This window comes from Copidosoma floridanum, unplaced genomic scaffold (genome assembly GCF_036245765.1).
Source record: "Copidosoma floridanum isolate Cflo_tuat_1 unplaced genomic scaffold, Cflo_Japanese_pri ptg000004l, whole genome shotgun sequence".
Taxonomy (NCBI): domain Eukaryota; kingdom Metazoa; phylum Arthropoda; class Insecta; order Hymenoptera; family Encyrtidae; genus Copidosoma; species Copidosoma floridanum.
In genome coordinates, this window is record NW_028321881.1 from 16,846,207 (window position 1) to 16,862,605 (window position 16,399).

The 16,399-nt window shown below is 33.2% G+C and overlaps 1 protein-coding gene across 1 annotated transcript in view; it reads right to left on the reverse strand.

Annotated features, from left to right (window-relative positions):
• Apoltp (Apolipoprotein lipid transfer particle) overlaps nt 1-16,399 on the reverse strand; it is a 2,496,658-nt gene that overhangs the window by 1,814,671 nt on the left and 665,588 nt on the right. The window contains exon 10 of the mRNA XM_089596186.1: nt 3,458-3,631. Coding sequence (XP_089452312.1) covers nt 3,458-3,631 — 174 coding nt within the window. The remainder of the gene's footprint in view (nt 1-3,457; nt 3,632-16,399) is intronic.

Here is a 16,399-nt window from a genome sequence, read left to right on the forward strand (position 1 = left end):
CTTGTACTCAAATGTATACTGTCAATTTCGTTTAATGTTTCTGTTTTACATAAGTCGTAGATTAGGTTTCAAAAATTCTGATAATTTGAAAAAAATGATGAAATCGGGAGACGTTTTATTTTTTTAAGATGTAACAAAAGAAATATAAACCATGTATCAGGAAGCGGGGGATGTCTTATTAAATGCTTCTGAAGTAGTAACAGTAAAATGTCGTTCGTATGAAATTTAACTCTAAGCTTTTGTTATGTATCACTGTAATTTTGAGCTTCTAATATGTGGTCTGCGTATTCCAAATAATGTAGCTACGGACTCATATGAATTCTTAGAAATAAAAATGTCATCATCTCATAAGCCTACCTCTGAATATTTTGTAAAAAAAGTCACAGTCAGCATTTCTGTCCTTTGGCGTTCATAGTTGCATTTTAGATAATACCATCTAAAAGAGTTGGTGATGCAGTTTTAACAAACTCAAACGTGATTTACCACCTCCAAGCGATTTTAATACTCCCACTCTTTCGAATAATGAGTAGCATACATTTCTACTCTAACAAATAGCAACTATCAGTCTTTCAATCATCTGACAGTTAATACATTGTAACTAGGAGACAATTGAGGCTATGAAAGGAAAAGTCTTAAAGAGAAAAGTTTTAGATCTGTCAGCCTCAAAGCAGCATCAATAATTATCACTCCCTCAAATTATTTACAAGCCTTACGTATTAAATCACTTGATAAGAAAATGATCGTTCTGCTTAAATACGAAAAATTATTTGACAACGATTGGGAACCTATTGTTCGTCTACTGGGTATAGATTTTGAGGAAATTCCTTTTACAGTTTTTATTTAAAGTGAGTATAAATTAGCCTTCTACTCCATTAAAAAATACTTATGGTAGATGAAAGTAACTTGTAAGATATCAAAATTTACGGGTCCAACTGGTCCTTAAAATTTACGATGAGCTACAAGGAAAAAACTAATCAGATTGAAAAAAATGAGACGACAAAGTGAAGACAAGAGAGCTGCAAGAAAGTATCATCCAAGTTTGGTATTGAAAAAAGTAACAGCTGATCATTTACACAAATTTATTGTTCATTGCGTCGATTGTAGCTTACACACTTTCAGCGAAATATCAGATTGTATGCCTATTATAGCGCAGGAATTTGTAGATTGTATTTGCAAAGAAGACAGTAGTGTGCAAGAAGCACAAATCGATTACTACACACTAAACGTTGTTAGAAATTTTTTTAGTGATTTGAATGATAACGATGTGCAAAGTATGTACGAAAAAATTGTAGCACATGACATTGTAAAATAGGAGACTTTGATAAAAGATCCTATGTGTAATATTGTGTAAAATATTGCATCTTTTTATGTAGATACCCTTGTTAATGCTATGAATTATAGAAATAAATAAAAGAAGCATATTAATCTTGCTGTTATTTATCCGTAAACTTACTCTTTTTCTTTTATTAATGCAAATTGAAATATAAAACAAAAGAAAAAGGATGAATGCCCTTTTGGTATTCTCGATTATTAACAATCAATATAATGAAACCCAGACACAAAGAGGGTTCAGGCAATCATAGCAACGGACTTGTGAGAATATGTGAGGAGGGGGAATGTACGGTGGCCTGCCTGGAAAGACTCTCCAGTTTAGGCGTAGGAGGAGGGAATGCACCCTTCCACATAAAGTATATGGTGGTAAAGTGGCTCCGTTCAGAAACTCTCACCAGGTGATGGGGATTTGTTGTGACAGGCTACTGTGTCACAATAACTTCTATGATTTTCTGTACGCCAGTGTGCCAACATACGAGCGCTGGCTTGGCTGACAAAGCTAACGTCCGTGAAAAAACACTTTGCTACTGCTAAAGTGATTGTCATTTTAATGTTGATTCTTCCAAGAGAAAAAATTAGTTGTAGTTGTAGCAACCATCAACTAAATAGTTACTTCTAGAAGATAATGTGTAAAAATTTTACTGGTACCGAAAGTTAAAGAGAACATATAAATAATGAAATTACTGTATGCGCCGATCGTGAGACGAAATAAGAGCAACATGCTATTACAAGCTTTTTCTCTCTTACAAGTCTTAGGTTGGCTGGTCACTTTTCTTACCTCCATGTGTAATTATGTTTAAGAATGATGGTAGAAAAAGTAAGCAAGTAAAGCTTATAAATCTTACCTTGTGTAATAAAGCCATGGAGTGCCCTAATACGTAGCACAGGGTGGCTCAAAACTTTTATACAAAAAAAAAATTACTCAGAATTTAAATAGTTTTAAGTAATTGAAAAATATTTTTAAACTAACCACATGTTTGAGTGAGTCTTCAGAGAAAGATCAGAAGCGTATGGTCTACTTGTACAGTCTACAAAAATAATTGTTTCACTACATATCTTTTCAGTGAAAAGTTGTTGCAACCATGTATGTATTTGAGTCAATGTAGTAAGGCTTGTGATTTCTGGACCATAATGTTGCTTTTAAAATTTGTATATAGTATAGTGTATGTTGGTGAAAAAAAATGATTGGTTTATTCAAGAATAAAATGCATTTATTTTACTTAGTAAGGAACTTATCAAATGTAGATAATGGTAGTCTATCTATACAAGTGTCTTTTAACAGCACTTTATTCATCAGATTTTTGAAACTTCTACATTTTGTAAAATTTCTTAAGCAATTCCTTAAACAATTGATACATTGCGTATGACCTAACTATACCAGTTATCATATTGCGATGAGCTATAATAATCTCACTTTTCGTAATAGTTACCTTTTTAAATGGCTAATGTCAAGGCATGAAAAGTCTGGCTGCAAAAAGTATGGCTGGAAAAACTTAAAGGGCTAGTTACTTTTCTGCACATAGATTGTCCTTGCTGTTTGGCTTTTTTGTTAAAAAAGTGAATTTATATATTTAACAACTAAAAAAGTGTAGTTTTGCATCTTTCTGTACGTAGAGGTTGTTTACTGTTTTATCCTGCAGTAGATAGTAAAAGTTAAAAATTTAACGTTAGCTCAAAAAACTAGCAGATTTTTTTCTAGCGTAGGATAAACGATAGTTATTATTAATGATAGTATACTATATTTCATAATTACATCGCTTCATTGTCATATCTTTGTAAATTAAGATAAGCTTGTTTAACAATATACAAAATTTGAAAAGTAATTATAGGTGCTGTCAATTGAATCAAATTAATAGTATTTAACTACTTTTAGAAATGTCTCATTTAAAATAAACCCTCCTTTCATCATCTGAATATGTACAAGTTCTTAAATTTTAACCAGTAGGTAACTTACGTTCATTTTTTTTAACAAAAAAATTTAAAATTTTTCTTTCAAAAAATCAGTACACAAAAAGTGTAAGACACAGAATGTACATTAATTTTTCCACAAAAAAAAAATGAACCAAGTACCCCAATCCAAACGGTAAATCTTTTTTCCCAGTAATGAAAAATTTTATCTGCTCACCTGAGAAATTGACAATTCTCTCATTGTTGATTCCCAAATAAAGTTTTGGAGAGTAACCGTATCCAAATCTCAATTTCTTCTTTAAATATCCAATACTGATATCTAAGTGCTTTGTTTTCTGACTATTGAATCCAATGTTAAGATAAGTTTCAGAATTCGTTTTCTTATAAGTTCCTGTAAAAGACAATGAAAGAAAAATTTTATTTAAAATGCTTTGAAAATTTCATCACATAATTCTGAAGCAATATAACATTTTTTTATGAGAGAAAATAATTCTAATAAAACCTTATGCATTCTTAAGTCTTTATTTCAAATTTCTCTATGGTACGTACTGTTAAAAATACAGACATTCATACTATTAAACAAAAATAGGTTAAAATTAAAATAAAGGCTGAATGCTTAGTACATACACAGTAACAGGTAATGACCCTAGAGGAATAGAGATAAAAAAAAAGGAAGAGAGAGAAAGCAATATTGTGCCCAAAAAAAACTGTGTCTGAGCAGAGGATGATGAGACACGATGTAGATATTTGCAGAGTACAATAATGTACATATTCATTTTCTTGCTTGTTATACAATTGTTATTGTGATACTCCACACGACCCCTCTCAGTCCTCCATCACTTCTGAATCACCACCCCTTACTAACCCCCACAAAGTCAGAAATAAATTAATTAATTGTCTCCAATTGTATAACTCAAAATTTTTTGCTCCGACCCCCAACAGTCTCTCATACAATTTTTTAGGTACCCTTACCACCCCTCCACATGCAAGTGGAAAATCGATAGAGTTCATTCGAACGAACGATTATTAGTTATTTATTACGTATTTATATTTAACTTAATACTAAATTACAAGATCATAAATCAGCTACATTAAATTCACTTTGGTTTATCTGTTAGTGTAACGGTCTCATTGTGCTGAGCTTTTTTGTTAAAATTCTTACCAAACTATGTATAAAACTACATTCTATGCATAATTTGTGTGAAATTATACTGATGCATGTAGAAATCGAAAGAAATCTCCTACTTAGTTACAGAATATGATATAACCATAATCTTACTTCGTGGATCTGCACAAGTCAAATCTTCTCTAACTAAAATTTAGGATTCTCACAATGAAAGACTCTACTTTCAGTATTTATGGCAACGGTATCTATTCAGACATACTGCATGTATATTTTACGTGAAAAATTATTACCAACAGCTACAAGATGGATTTTTTTGTTATTTTCCGTCATTTTTTGACATCTTCATTAGGGTGTGGGTTTTTGTGGTATTTCGTATAGACATACACGCCCGAACATTTAAATAGGATTTCCTACAGAACAAATGACTGAACGTTGCCGTAGATTTCAGTACGGACGCAAATATTGGTATGTTTTTACAGAATTTCGTATGGACGTAAGCGTTCGTACATTTTTCGTAAAATTATGTACGAACAGTAGCGGCCGTATATTTATGTAGGATATTCTACGGACAATCGCTTTTTTATGTCATTTTCTACGAATATGTACATTTGCATAAGATTAAAAAATTAGGCTATATAGGATCGTGTACAGATCTCTGTAATGTATTCTTGGAAAATTTAAGTAAAAACCATAACCAAACATCACACGTTACGTAAAATAAACTTACACGCATACTTTCTCTCATGTAAAACAGGCTAGAAAAGAGAGAGAAAGAAAGAGCAGAAGTTATATTTTTAAATTGATGACACAAAAATTAATATAATGCAAATGAACAACAAAGTGTCCATTTGTTGGAATAAATAAAGCGTGACATAATATTTGGAGTGAAAATTCTATATCTGCGTATAGGAAGTTAAGAAGCAGGTAAAACTAGCTAATTTAATGCTTAAAGTGTCCGCCCGTGAGAATGAAAAGGCAGTGAAAAACATGGACTGTGGAATGCAAGTACGAAAGTCAAGAGAAAGTAGCACTCATGTGCATTAAAAGATGTAGTTAAGCACAGCGTGACCAAATGGGACACCAGGGGAGCAGAAAATTTAAGCGTTTTAATATTAATAAACTTAAAAGTTATTTAAATAAACTAAACCTAAGCCTTCAACCCAAGTACTTCAACCCTACAACTCTGTAATCTACAGCAGTTAAGCCAAATGAAGCAGGGTGTGAAATATAAAAAGTAGGTAGTTTCATTTCTTTGTTAATAAGGAAAGAGTGCGGAGTTTAATAAGTTTTTTATTTTATTTGTTTGTTCTTAACAAAAGAGCTTCTTATCTTAAATAAAGATAATGATTTGTAAAAAATTTAAATTACTCACGTAGATTGAAAAAAAATTAAGAAATAAAATAACTCTGTTAGCTTGTTAATAAGAACCCATTACCAAATTCAATTTTCCACTCTAAAGATCTTAAGCTCCCTACCCTTTACCTTAAGTATTCATGCTCCATAACTCGGAACTTTAAAACACTCTAATTAAATGACACAGGGTTTGAAGTTTAATAAATTCTAAATTCATTGTTTTACTCACAATATAAGCTCCTCATCTCAAAAAAAAAATCGTTTTTTTAACTATATTCCATGATATGCATAAGATAAAAAAATTATTATTAAAGTAACTTAGTTAGCTGAAGAATAAAATTAATTAATAAATAAAATTTTCTACTTCCCAGCTTTGGAGCTGCTAACCTTTTTTCTCAAGTGCGTTTACCTCAAAACTCTGATGTATTTTAAATCAGTTGAAATAAATGAGATGGGTTGGGGACAAAGTAGAAAAAAATATAATTTTTTCTTGTAACAATATATTAAGTGAGTTATGATAAAATTGCTTGAACGGTTTGCATCTGCTACCACTTTTTCGAAATAGTACACTTGACTTAAAAGGTTGTTGATTCTTTTACAATGGTACTTCAGTGGTTGTTGAAATTTTAAGGGTATGGCAGTGTAAGTTGTTAGCATTTTTTGGACAATAGTCATAATAAGCGAGGTAAAACTAATACTAGGTCATCAAAATCAACTGATACATAACTAAACGCATTAGTTTTTTCATTTAAAATTAAATATAGTATGCAGAATTATGGGGCTTAAGCACATTTACTACACATAGGATTTTCTGATAGTTTCTGTCAATACTTTAAACGTATATTAATTATATATACCATAAAATTATACCATAAAAATAGCTCGAAAAAGTTTTCAGACTGTTTCACTGCACCATTTTCCGTATATTAATTTTAAAAAAATTTAAATTAACATGTCAACAAATTCAAAACTAGCTGCATGTGTTCCAAAAGTCAAGCTTATTCCTTATTAGTAATTTGATTATGACATAAGACATATTAAAACTCATTTAATCAACCAATCAGTAATAAGCTTAACTTTTAGAACTCAGTCTGGTTTTCCTATTAACGTAATGATTCTAATACGGCACTAAAATGAAAGTGCTATTAGCCAAACTAAAAAGAATTTTATCCTTACTTTTCAAAAATTACAAGTTTTTATCACTTGAATAATTTATCAGGACATTCAAGCTTCTAAATCATAATGCAACTAAGCTCTATCTACTATACGAAGACCAGATATTTCACTTACTTTTAGAAGAGTATAGAAGTTATTGTTGCTATAAACGATGCAATTAACTAATGAGCAAGACTCGATCATTTTCTGAAAACTATTTACATAAGTATTTTTTGTTTCAAGGCTACTGAAAATTTTTTGTTACTACAAGTTTTTTTGATTTGAAGGGCCCTTAAAAATATTTAAATATGAAACAGAGTGTGACTTTTACCTAACTATGGACAACAAGCACCGATTATAATTTATTATAGTAGTTATTGCAACACTTTTGCCCCATCAAAACAAGCCCCCACCACGGGGGTAGGTGTTTGCTCTGATGGAGCCAAAGTGTTGCATGTAAGTATTTGTGAAGTGGGTAGGGGAGAGTACGAAAAATCTTGTCACCGACAGAGATACATGTACGAAATCTTGGAAACTCAGAGAGAGAGAGAGAGAGAGAAAGAGAGAGAGAGAGCATCCACCCCATTATAATCAAGACCAGAGGTTTAATTGATTAGGATGCGTTAACCTCATTTACAGCTGCTGTATATACTAATATGTCATAATACAGCTGAAGAATATACAGTCGTTAATGTTTTCACTGCATTTTTTTTTTCCAATAAATTACACCACTAACTTTGCACTTATTTTCACGAAAATTTTTTTTTCCGCCCTCGGGTGGTTTTGGGAGGCTGGTACTTCCTCGGGCGAAAAAGCAGTTTTCCGGAACTCGTTTGAAAAGTCTCCTTTACGAACCTCGTTACGTCCCTCGCCTTCGGCTCGGGCTGCAAACCTCTCGGTTCGTAAACAGAGACTTTTCAAACTCGTAGGAAAACTACCATTTCGTAAGTCTTATCTTTAGTTTTGACGGCTGCTTACGGATCAGAAATAATATTGATAGAATTTACAAAAATAAAATTTATAGAGAGCCTTAATTACTTTTATACGCCTTTAAGTGGCTTACCCAAGTTGTACGGTACATCGAAAATTAAAAAAGGTATTTTACCACATTTTTTTAACAAAACCGAAAATCAATCGTACATAGGTCATCTACTGTCACTCAACGTATATTAACCCAAAAGTATTCATACGAAAGATCAAGATTAGTTTTAAAAATGGTACAACAAACAAGTAAAAAATAATTATATATTTGACGTTAAAAATGTAATTAAAGAATACTGTAACGAAGACGGTAAAATTCAAAGATAAACTTGCTTAGCTTTTCGAAAAACCTTCGAAAAGCTCCAGGTGGACCCTTTTGGAAAACGCACAACGATCACTTTGACCAGCATGCGTGTGTATAGAAGAAAATTTCTAAAATCAAACTGGTATAATATGACGACAAAGCTACAGAATGGCAAACAATCAATCTGAAATACCATTGCAGAATCATATTAAAATTCCAAAGTGGCTTTGGGCACGGCTGCCCACGGTGATACCAAATAAACTAAGATACTATTTCGACGACGACAGATACAATGGATGATAGATATGAAAAAACTTGCACAATTAAAAAAAAAAACATCAAATTATGAGTTGATAGAAAAATGAGAATGCGACTTTAACCGAGAAATACGTGAAAACCAAGAACTTTGAAATTTTATTCGAGAAAATGAAAATTATTGGAGTAGAAAACCATTGAATCCATGTAATGCATTTTTCGGTGATCGAACAGCAAATACTATAAAAATGTATGGTGATCAGGATGGAGAAAAAACTGAATACGTTGGCGTGTGCTGTTTATATCCATATATTTTTAAACCAGGTATACTTACTGTTGCTCATCTAAAGTTATAAAGTTATGCTCTAATAAAGTGACATGTGACAAAATAGCAGGTGACAATAATGATATCTCTCAAGTTAACGGTTTAATTATGTGTGATGTGATACCACCTAAAAATTCGTATCATCCTGTATTATAGGTGAAAATGCATGGTAAGATCATTTGTCCTTTGTGTCGTAGGTATTGCAAAACTATGCTTCAAGAGCACTGTACCCACGACTATAAAGGAGACTGTATTTTTCAAGGTAGATGATATCTGGGAAAGTCAAGGGAGCTGTTCAAAAAGGTTATATCGTTAAAAATGCTTATAAAATACATAAGTATCAGGTAACACAGTATAATCAAGAAACGGACAAAGATGGACTATTTGGACATTATATCAACAAAGATTTTAAGCAAAAAATACTAGTTTTGAGGTACTCACTTACCTTTCCATCTTATGAGCAAGAGGAGTCCTATATCAATGAAATTCGTAGAACTAAAGGAAAAAATCTTGACAAAAATTAAATAATACCTAATGCTGGCTCAAGATCCGTTACAACATTGTGACTCAATCCTTTATTGGGTAAATTTAATTACATGAAAATTTGGCAAAGACTAAGGTGGTGACGTTCTTGAAAAGATTAATGGAATTACAAACAAGTGCAGAAATCGATGTAAATGTCCACTTTCCATTCGTTGCACAATTTTACACAATGTAGTGACTCAACCAGAAATAAAAGCATGTCAACCAGTCTATAGTAAAATATATTTTGACATAATAACCACGAATTATCCGTATGGTTTTAAGCATGATCTCGCAGAAAAAACTCACTTGGTCAAGGTACGACAAAGCTGTTGGTTCGATCATTTCCCTTTACAAAGCCAGAGATCAATAAGTAAACGACAAGAAAAATCTGAAACATAGCAAATCAAATGCTACATCGGCCCGCTCTAGGAACAAAAATGATTATGATTGTTGAAAACCACTTATAGAAAAATCGTATGGAAGGAAAATAAAAAATAGGTTTCCTAAAATATTTTTCCCAGTCCGAAAAAAGGATACAAAGTCATAAAAGAAAGTTGATGCAATTCAAAAAATTTGTCGTTTTCAGGACTAATACTTTACTCATTCATAAAAGTTGAGAATGTAATTAATTACCTCAGACTTACGTCGCTGTTGCGATGGATGTTAAATAAAAGACAATATATATTCCAAGGGAGATGACATCAGCACATACTTTACTACGAGCCCTAAACCATGAAGGAAAAAATCATCCTTATGTAGTAAAGTATTGGATCACTTTGTACTCGTATCAGCGCATTCTTAAAACTGTTGTGACGAATGTTTGATAAAACTCGTTCCATGTTGGTGCTTTAAGCAACATGACGTTATAAGCCGATTGGTCGCGCGAGCTATTCATAAGTGACGGCGATTGCAGCAGTGGTAGCAATGGCGGCCAAAAGAGCTTGATTGGTGGTTGAACCTGACGAAACAAGCTGATAAGCCGTGCGAGCTACCTTCGTGCTAGTCTCTTAAAAGATCTTGAGGTCTTGGAAGCCCCTACCACGGTCGATAAGCTTTTCGATCGAGCTTTGTTTGGTATTATAGATACGCGATGGTAACACCCATGACGTGTACAGTGAGTGAACCTACAGGTTGTGGCAATACTGTGTTTATCAGACTGTTTTTACAATGCATTGACCGTATGAAAGATACTCGCTTCGAGTGGCTCCTTTTTGTTACGGTGGGTGGCAGTCTGGTTACCGTGGTCTCAGGAGAAATACTGAGTTTACAAGAGATTACCAAAAAATAGCAATTTGATATGCAAATCATCTAGTAGTGCCGGTATCGTCAGCTGATTTACTACACATAGTTATCATAAGAATATAAGCGTAATCTTTATTTTGCAAAAGATATTTCATTAAGGTAAGGGTCAGAACGATATATCGTTAAACTTGCAATACATTGTCATCTTTCGAAATTTACTAAATCCCGCACAAATACAACATCTTTCGAGAAAAGTATGTCCAAAAAATTATCGGTCTTGCAAAAGCTCGGATTGGACCGCTGCTTTGAGGCCATTTGTTTACCTTTTCTTGGATCCCAAGAAAAATACAGCAGACAATTATTTATTTCTTACTTGTATTTTCCCAGATGACGAGTATCTGCATGTATACGTGGCTAAAAAACAAATAAAAAAAAGCAACATGGCAAACCAATTTTCAACCGTATCGTTGTAGTAGCGTCAAAGTCACGTTCCCAGTTTGGTCGAAAACACGTCACCATTTTGAGAGCTCTTTATTATCTCAACATCAAACAACAGAGGTCCTTGTTGTGCGAAACCGATAAGATGCTAATGAAATACATTTGCGAGTGAACGTTAAACATTCTCTAAGAACACACAAAAAACATTTGTATAGACACGCAAGCGTTATCAAAAAACTTCCAAACACAAAAATTCATATGTCATCGAAGAAAAAAATCATCGCACAACAGGGAGGAAGTTTCATACCTCTTTTATTGGGTCAGCTCCTGGGAACGGTCTTCCCAATGCTGTAACATACATGGAGCCCGTGAAAAAGTGATTCTTCTGCCTCAAGAAAGCGTTGACAAATTGCGAAGCAAAATCCTCAAAAACGGTCTAAAATCTGTGCAAACATCGGGTACAACGATAAGTCAGCTTGACCCAGAAATCAACGACATCTTGAACTTACTGTATACCAGTAGGAGAAAAATATGGAAGAAATACCAACGAATTTTACAACAATATTTATATCTTAAAAAATTGGACAGCGAAAGAAAACGAAATCTTGACGGGATAACAGAAAAATCCAAGGTATCATAAAACAACGATCTCTCTGACTTTGACTCTGAGAACGAATACTCTGATGGCTAAGTTAGCAAGGACGAAGAGAAGCTTGAAGAGGAGAAAAAACCTAATGCCGATGTTATCGAAAGCGTTTTGGAAAATGTTTTTTAAAAAGCTGCAGTTATAAAACGATGATTCCAAGCAACTGGTAACTTTGAGTTAAGCAATAAGCATACTGCCATCATAGGTGGCGTTCGCATACCACAGTAGAACATTTTCGATCTGATGCCTTCAGGGACAGAAAAAAATTCACATTAGTGAGGCGTGATCAGTTTTTAGTGGCACTTCGTATGGCAAATATGTCGCAATAGTGTGTCAGAAATACTCGAGTATTAACATTACTGATCAACGACGACGATGACAACGACGACGATGAATCAAAATTGCCAATGTAAAGTCCAATATCTACTATAAATGGTTACAATTTTCTTGATGAAAAAGTTACTTTATCAACGATGTCACTAAAAAGTAAAAAAAAAAAATCAGGTGTGTGTCTCGGGACCCCGGGTAGAAGTGGAACTTCCAACTTGAATGTTAGTAGACTTGGTATAATAAAAACTGAATGAATAAGAGTACACCTAATCTCAATAAATCTTTAAGAATCATATATTAAAATAGTAAAAATTTTAATATTATTACGTATTCAAGCTCGCGGGTGCATTAAACACACATACCTTAATATATATATGATGCCATATATATATTACTTATGTCATGATTTGCGCATTCTAAGTACTTCCCTGTTTGCTATGATGTATGTGATACACGTACGAATTGTTGGTCGTGAAATGCAGCACGAAATAAAAATTTCCAGTATACTACGCCAAAAGAAGGTACTTTTGTCGCATGATGTGGGACAAAAATTCCTGTTCTTTAAAATTAATATGCGTGCATTTATTATGGCATAATATGTGAACAATAAACTCTTGTTGGAATTTTTGTATCTGACAAATAAAAGTTCTTTTTAATTTTGGCTACCATAAAAGTAAAATGATCCACTATATTCTTCTTGAGATTAAGGAAAACAATAGACATATAGCTATTTTTTATTGTAAAATTGTAATTTTTGATATTATTCGTTTTCTATAATAACTTATAACTTAATATTGAAATTCACCCTTGCTTAACTCACTTCTACTGGTCTCAAAGTTTATACAAAGAGTATAGGTTTTGATCACGTGACAATTTTTCTTATAAAACATTATAGAAAACAAAAAATGAATCAATTCATAGGTAAAATATGAACGATGAAACAAAAATTGTACATATTCATTTTCCAAACATACGGTACTAAAAAAAAAAAATTTTTTTGACTTGTTCTTTTTAAGATACAGTTGAAAAATTCAAAAATTAAGGTTATGTTTGTTTATAATCCAACTTTTTGCTATTTGTGCACCACGATCATGTAGATTCCATTTAGGAAACCCGTAGAAATTGTTATTCTTAGCCAATTTTGCTTCCCTTTTGAGATACAGCATTTTTTTTTGTTTTTAAAAGCAAGTTGTCGTATTATACATATTTAATATTTAACGTACGTTTTTTTACATACATGTATACATATAAAAAGATGAATAGGAAAAAAGAGTCATTCTAACTGTGTTTTTTGAAGACTTCAAAAAGATCGAACGGTGTTTTGTGGTAGACATTATTTACCTGACAGTACCTTAAGCTGTAACAGAGGCCAAGTTTAGCCCATTTTACAGCCATAGTACGATTTCCATTATGCAGCAGTAGGTATACCAACTACGAACATGGTGTAACGGTAGAGTTTCAGTCTCATCAACCTGAAAAATTAAGCAGAGTTGGCCGCGATTGGTAGTCGGATGGGTGACCGCTCGACTATTCTTCTTCTTCTTTGGGGGGGGGGAGGGTTGTGTTACCAGTAAGGCTGCTTTTATGATAGCAGCGTGATCCGAATGGCCAGCTTGACTATTCATCCATTTACTTGCATGTACGTTCATGGCATCGATTGAGCGGAAAAGTGACCAAGGCAAAGATACAGAAGTAAAACTTTAAAAGGACGAGAAAAACAGTTCTCTCAACACTTTAAAGGACTTGCTACCACTTGAGGTGCATGTACCTGGATACAAATTTTTCAGCCCTGGAAGGAAGCTATCAAAGCGTATAGAACATGATGATGTAGGTATGAGTCTCTTACACGAAGCATGTTGTCAGCATGACCTTGCCTACGATACGGAGAAGAAGTGCGAGCATATAAAAGCCGATCTAGTGTTGGTTTTATCTGCTATCCCATGTATTTTTACCAGAGGAACACCGCCAGAAAATTGAATGGCTGCTTTATTAACAGCATGTTGCACGTGCAGCAAAATTACATCTAAAAAGTTTTTTTCTCGCATCAAAAGAGCCATTGGATCTTATTTTGAATAGAAAAAGAAGAAAAAAAAAATGCATAAGACTTTGCAAAAGCTTTACTGCAAAGAAGCGTGACCAACTGCATACACTAGTGGTGACAAACTTGCGAGTGCTATGAAAAACAAACTTTGCGATCAACCGTAATAAGTTGGCTAGAAAGTCAAGATACCAATAATTCACATAGACCCATAAAAAATTGATTACCCGGAAGAAGCTATAACGTGCGTAACTTTGACGACGTGTAAGGAGCTGATTTAATGGACTTAGGAACTTCAAGAACTTACAATGATTGCTAGACTTATGTTCTCATTGTCATCGATGTCGTTGCAAAATACACTTGGGTAAGTACCTTTTGAGAAAAAAATATCTAAAAAACGATCGTACACCAAAGTGTCTTTGAACGGATAAAGGTAAAAAATTCGTAGGTTGTGGAATGCAATCCGTTTTACGAAAAAATGCATTGGATTACAGAGTAGCACGTTGCCCACAGATAAATGATGGGATAGCTGAACGTTTTCAAAGAACTATTAGAGAACGAATGTGGTGATACTTACCACACACACACACACAATTTACGCTTCGTAGACATTTTTTCAAGTACAATAGAGACGCAAAATTATACGAAGCATTCTTCGACAAAGATGGCAGTAGCTAAAGTGACATTGCACAATGTTCCACAAGTACGTGAAAACCTCAAGCAATGTTACGGTTGACATATTTATAAAAATTCAAAGTTCAACGTTTAGTTCGCATCAGTAAGACGAGGAGTGTCTTTGTTGAAGTTTAACCGAAAGCGGTTGGACCTTAGAGTTTTTTTCAATTTTATATTTCTTTTGCCCACAACAACCTCTGGCATATTTTCTTAGATATTTGGCTGATGAACATTTTAACGGTTTTTTTTTTTACGAGAAAGAATTGAGCAGAGTGCGAAAAAAATTTAACAAGAGCTTTTTTGAGGTTAACAAGATATTAAAATGCCGAGGTAAAAGACATTCTAAAGAACATTTTATCAGCTGGAAGGGCTATCCTAAAAAATTTAGTTTCTGAGTAAAGCTCAACTATTTAAAAGATATCAAATAAGGGACAAATTTTACGTTGTGCTGCTCAGCAATAGTAGTATGCAGTATTGCCCTGATAATACCACTGTATACTATGTGACAAGATTACCTAAACAAAGACGTTTGCAAGGCTTATGAAGCGTTGGTATAACAAAGATTTAATTAACATTGACATTCTAACATGCAGTAAAAGTGAGAGAAAGAAAAAATATCACAAAATGTATACCACGGCTATACAATAACATGCATGGGGAACGTCCTGTACTTTATGCAGATTATCACATATTTGACATTTCGCTCTCATGTAATAAAGTCTGGTAATACGCTGGAAAAAAAATCCAAAGAATATTTAGAAAAGCTTATGAAAGGTACTGGATGTAAAGTTGGGTGCCTCGACGAGCCATTTCATTTGCAATTACCTCTTAGAACTGGTAAGTCAAGGCATGGTTGGTGTTATTGGAGAGTAAAAAGAATCAACGAAGAAAACACCAAACAAGATAAAAAAAAATAAATAAAATAACATAAAATAATAAACAATAAAAAGAAAAAATAAGAAGGGACAGAGAACTGCAAGAGATAATTTTGAAAGTTTAATTGGAAAAAAAGGCTTATTTACACGGTCACAACAATTATCTCTTAGTTTAGTTTTTGTTTGTGTGCTCAACTATTAATAAATCGGAATGGACCTCGTAGTCAACACTGAGTATTTCAAGGTGAAAAAAGACGTAACGCTGCTGAAAAAAGTTGCTATCGTTGCTTTAAACAACGACTTTTCTGCATATTGGGTAGTGACACCTTCTTGTCGTTTGCAAAAATAGAATAAGAAAACGCAACGACCGAATATTTGGTTGTCCTGTCGTTATAATGAATTTCATTTCTTTGAGAGTCAAGTACCTTTGAAATAAATTTTAAAAATATTGAATGATATTGGAAAAAGTGCAAGAAAACTTTCAATAGGGGTCGTGAAAATTCGTACGATTCTTATAAAATAGCTCTTTGGCAAGAAATACACGTGAAATACGAGATTGACTGTTCACCTAGAGAGATTTTTCATCAAAAGTGTATTGCACACATCACACATTAAAACCAAATCAATAAAAATATCAGTGTGCCTTTGATAACGCTGATAGACTAAAATCTTAGTTCTGCGAACGTAATGGACAGCCTGCAGATACTATAAATCCTGTCGCAAATCAGAACCCATACGACTGGTGTGTTTTCAGGTGATACTATAGGTGTGGATGAAACTAAAAGCACTCGTCATTAACACTAATGATCATACGTTTTTGTTTTACATGAGCAACGGCTTGGGTTTTTAGAAATTTCTCGATAATTTTTCCATGGATTTAAAAAAGAATGA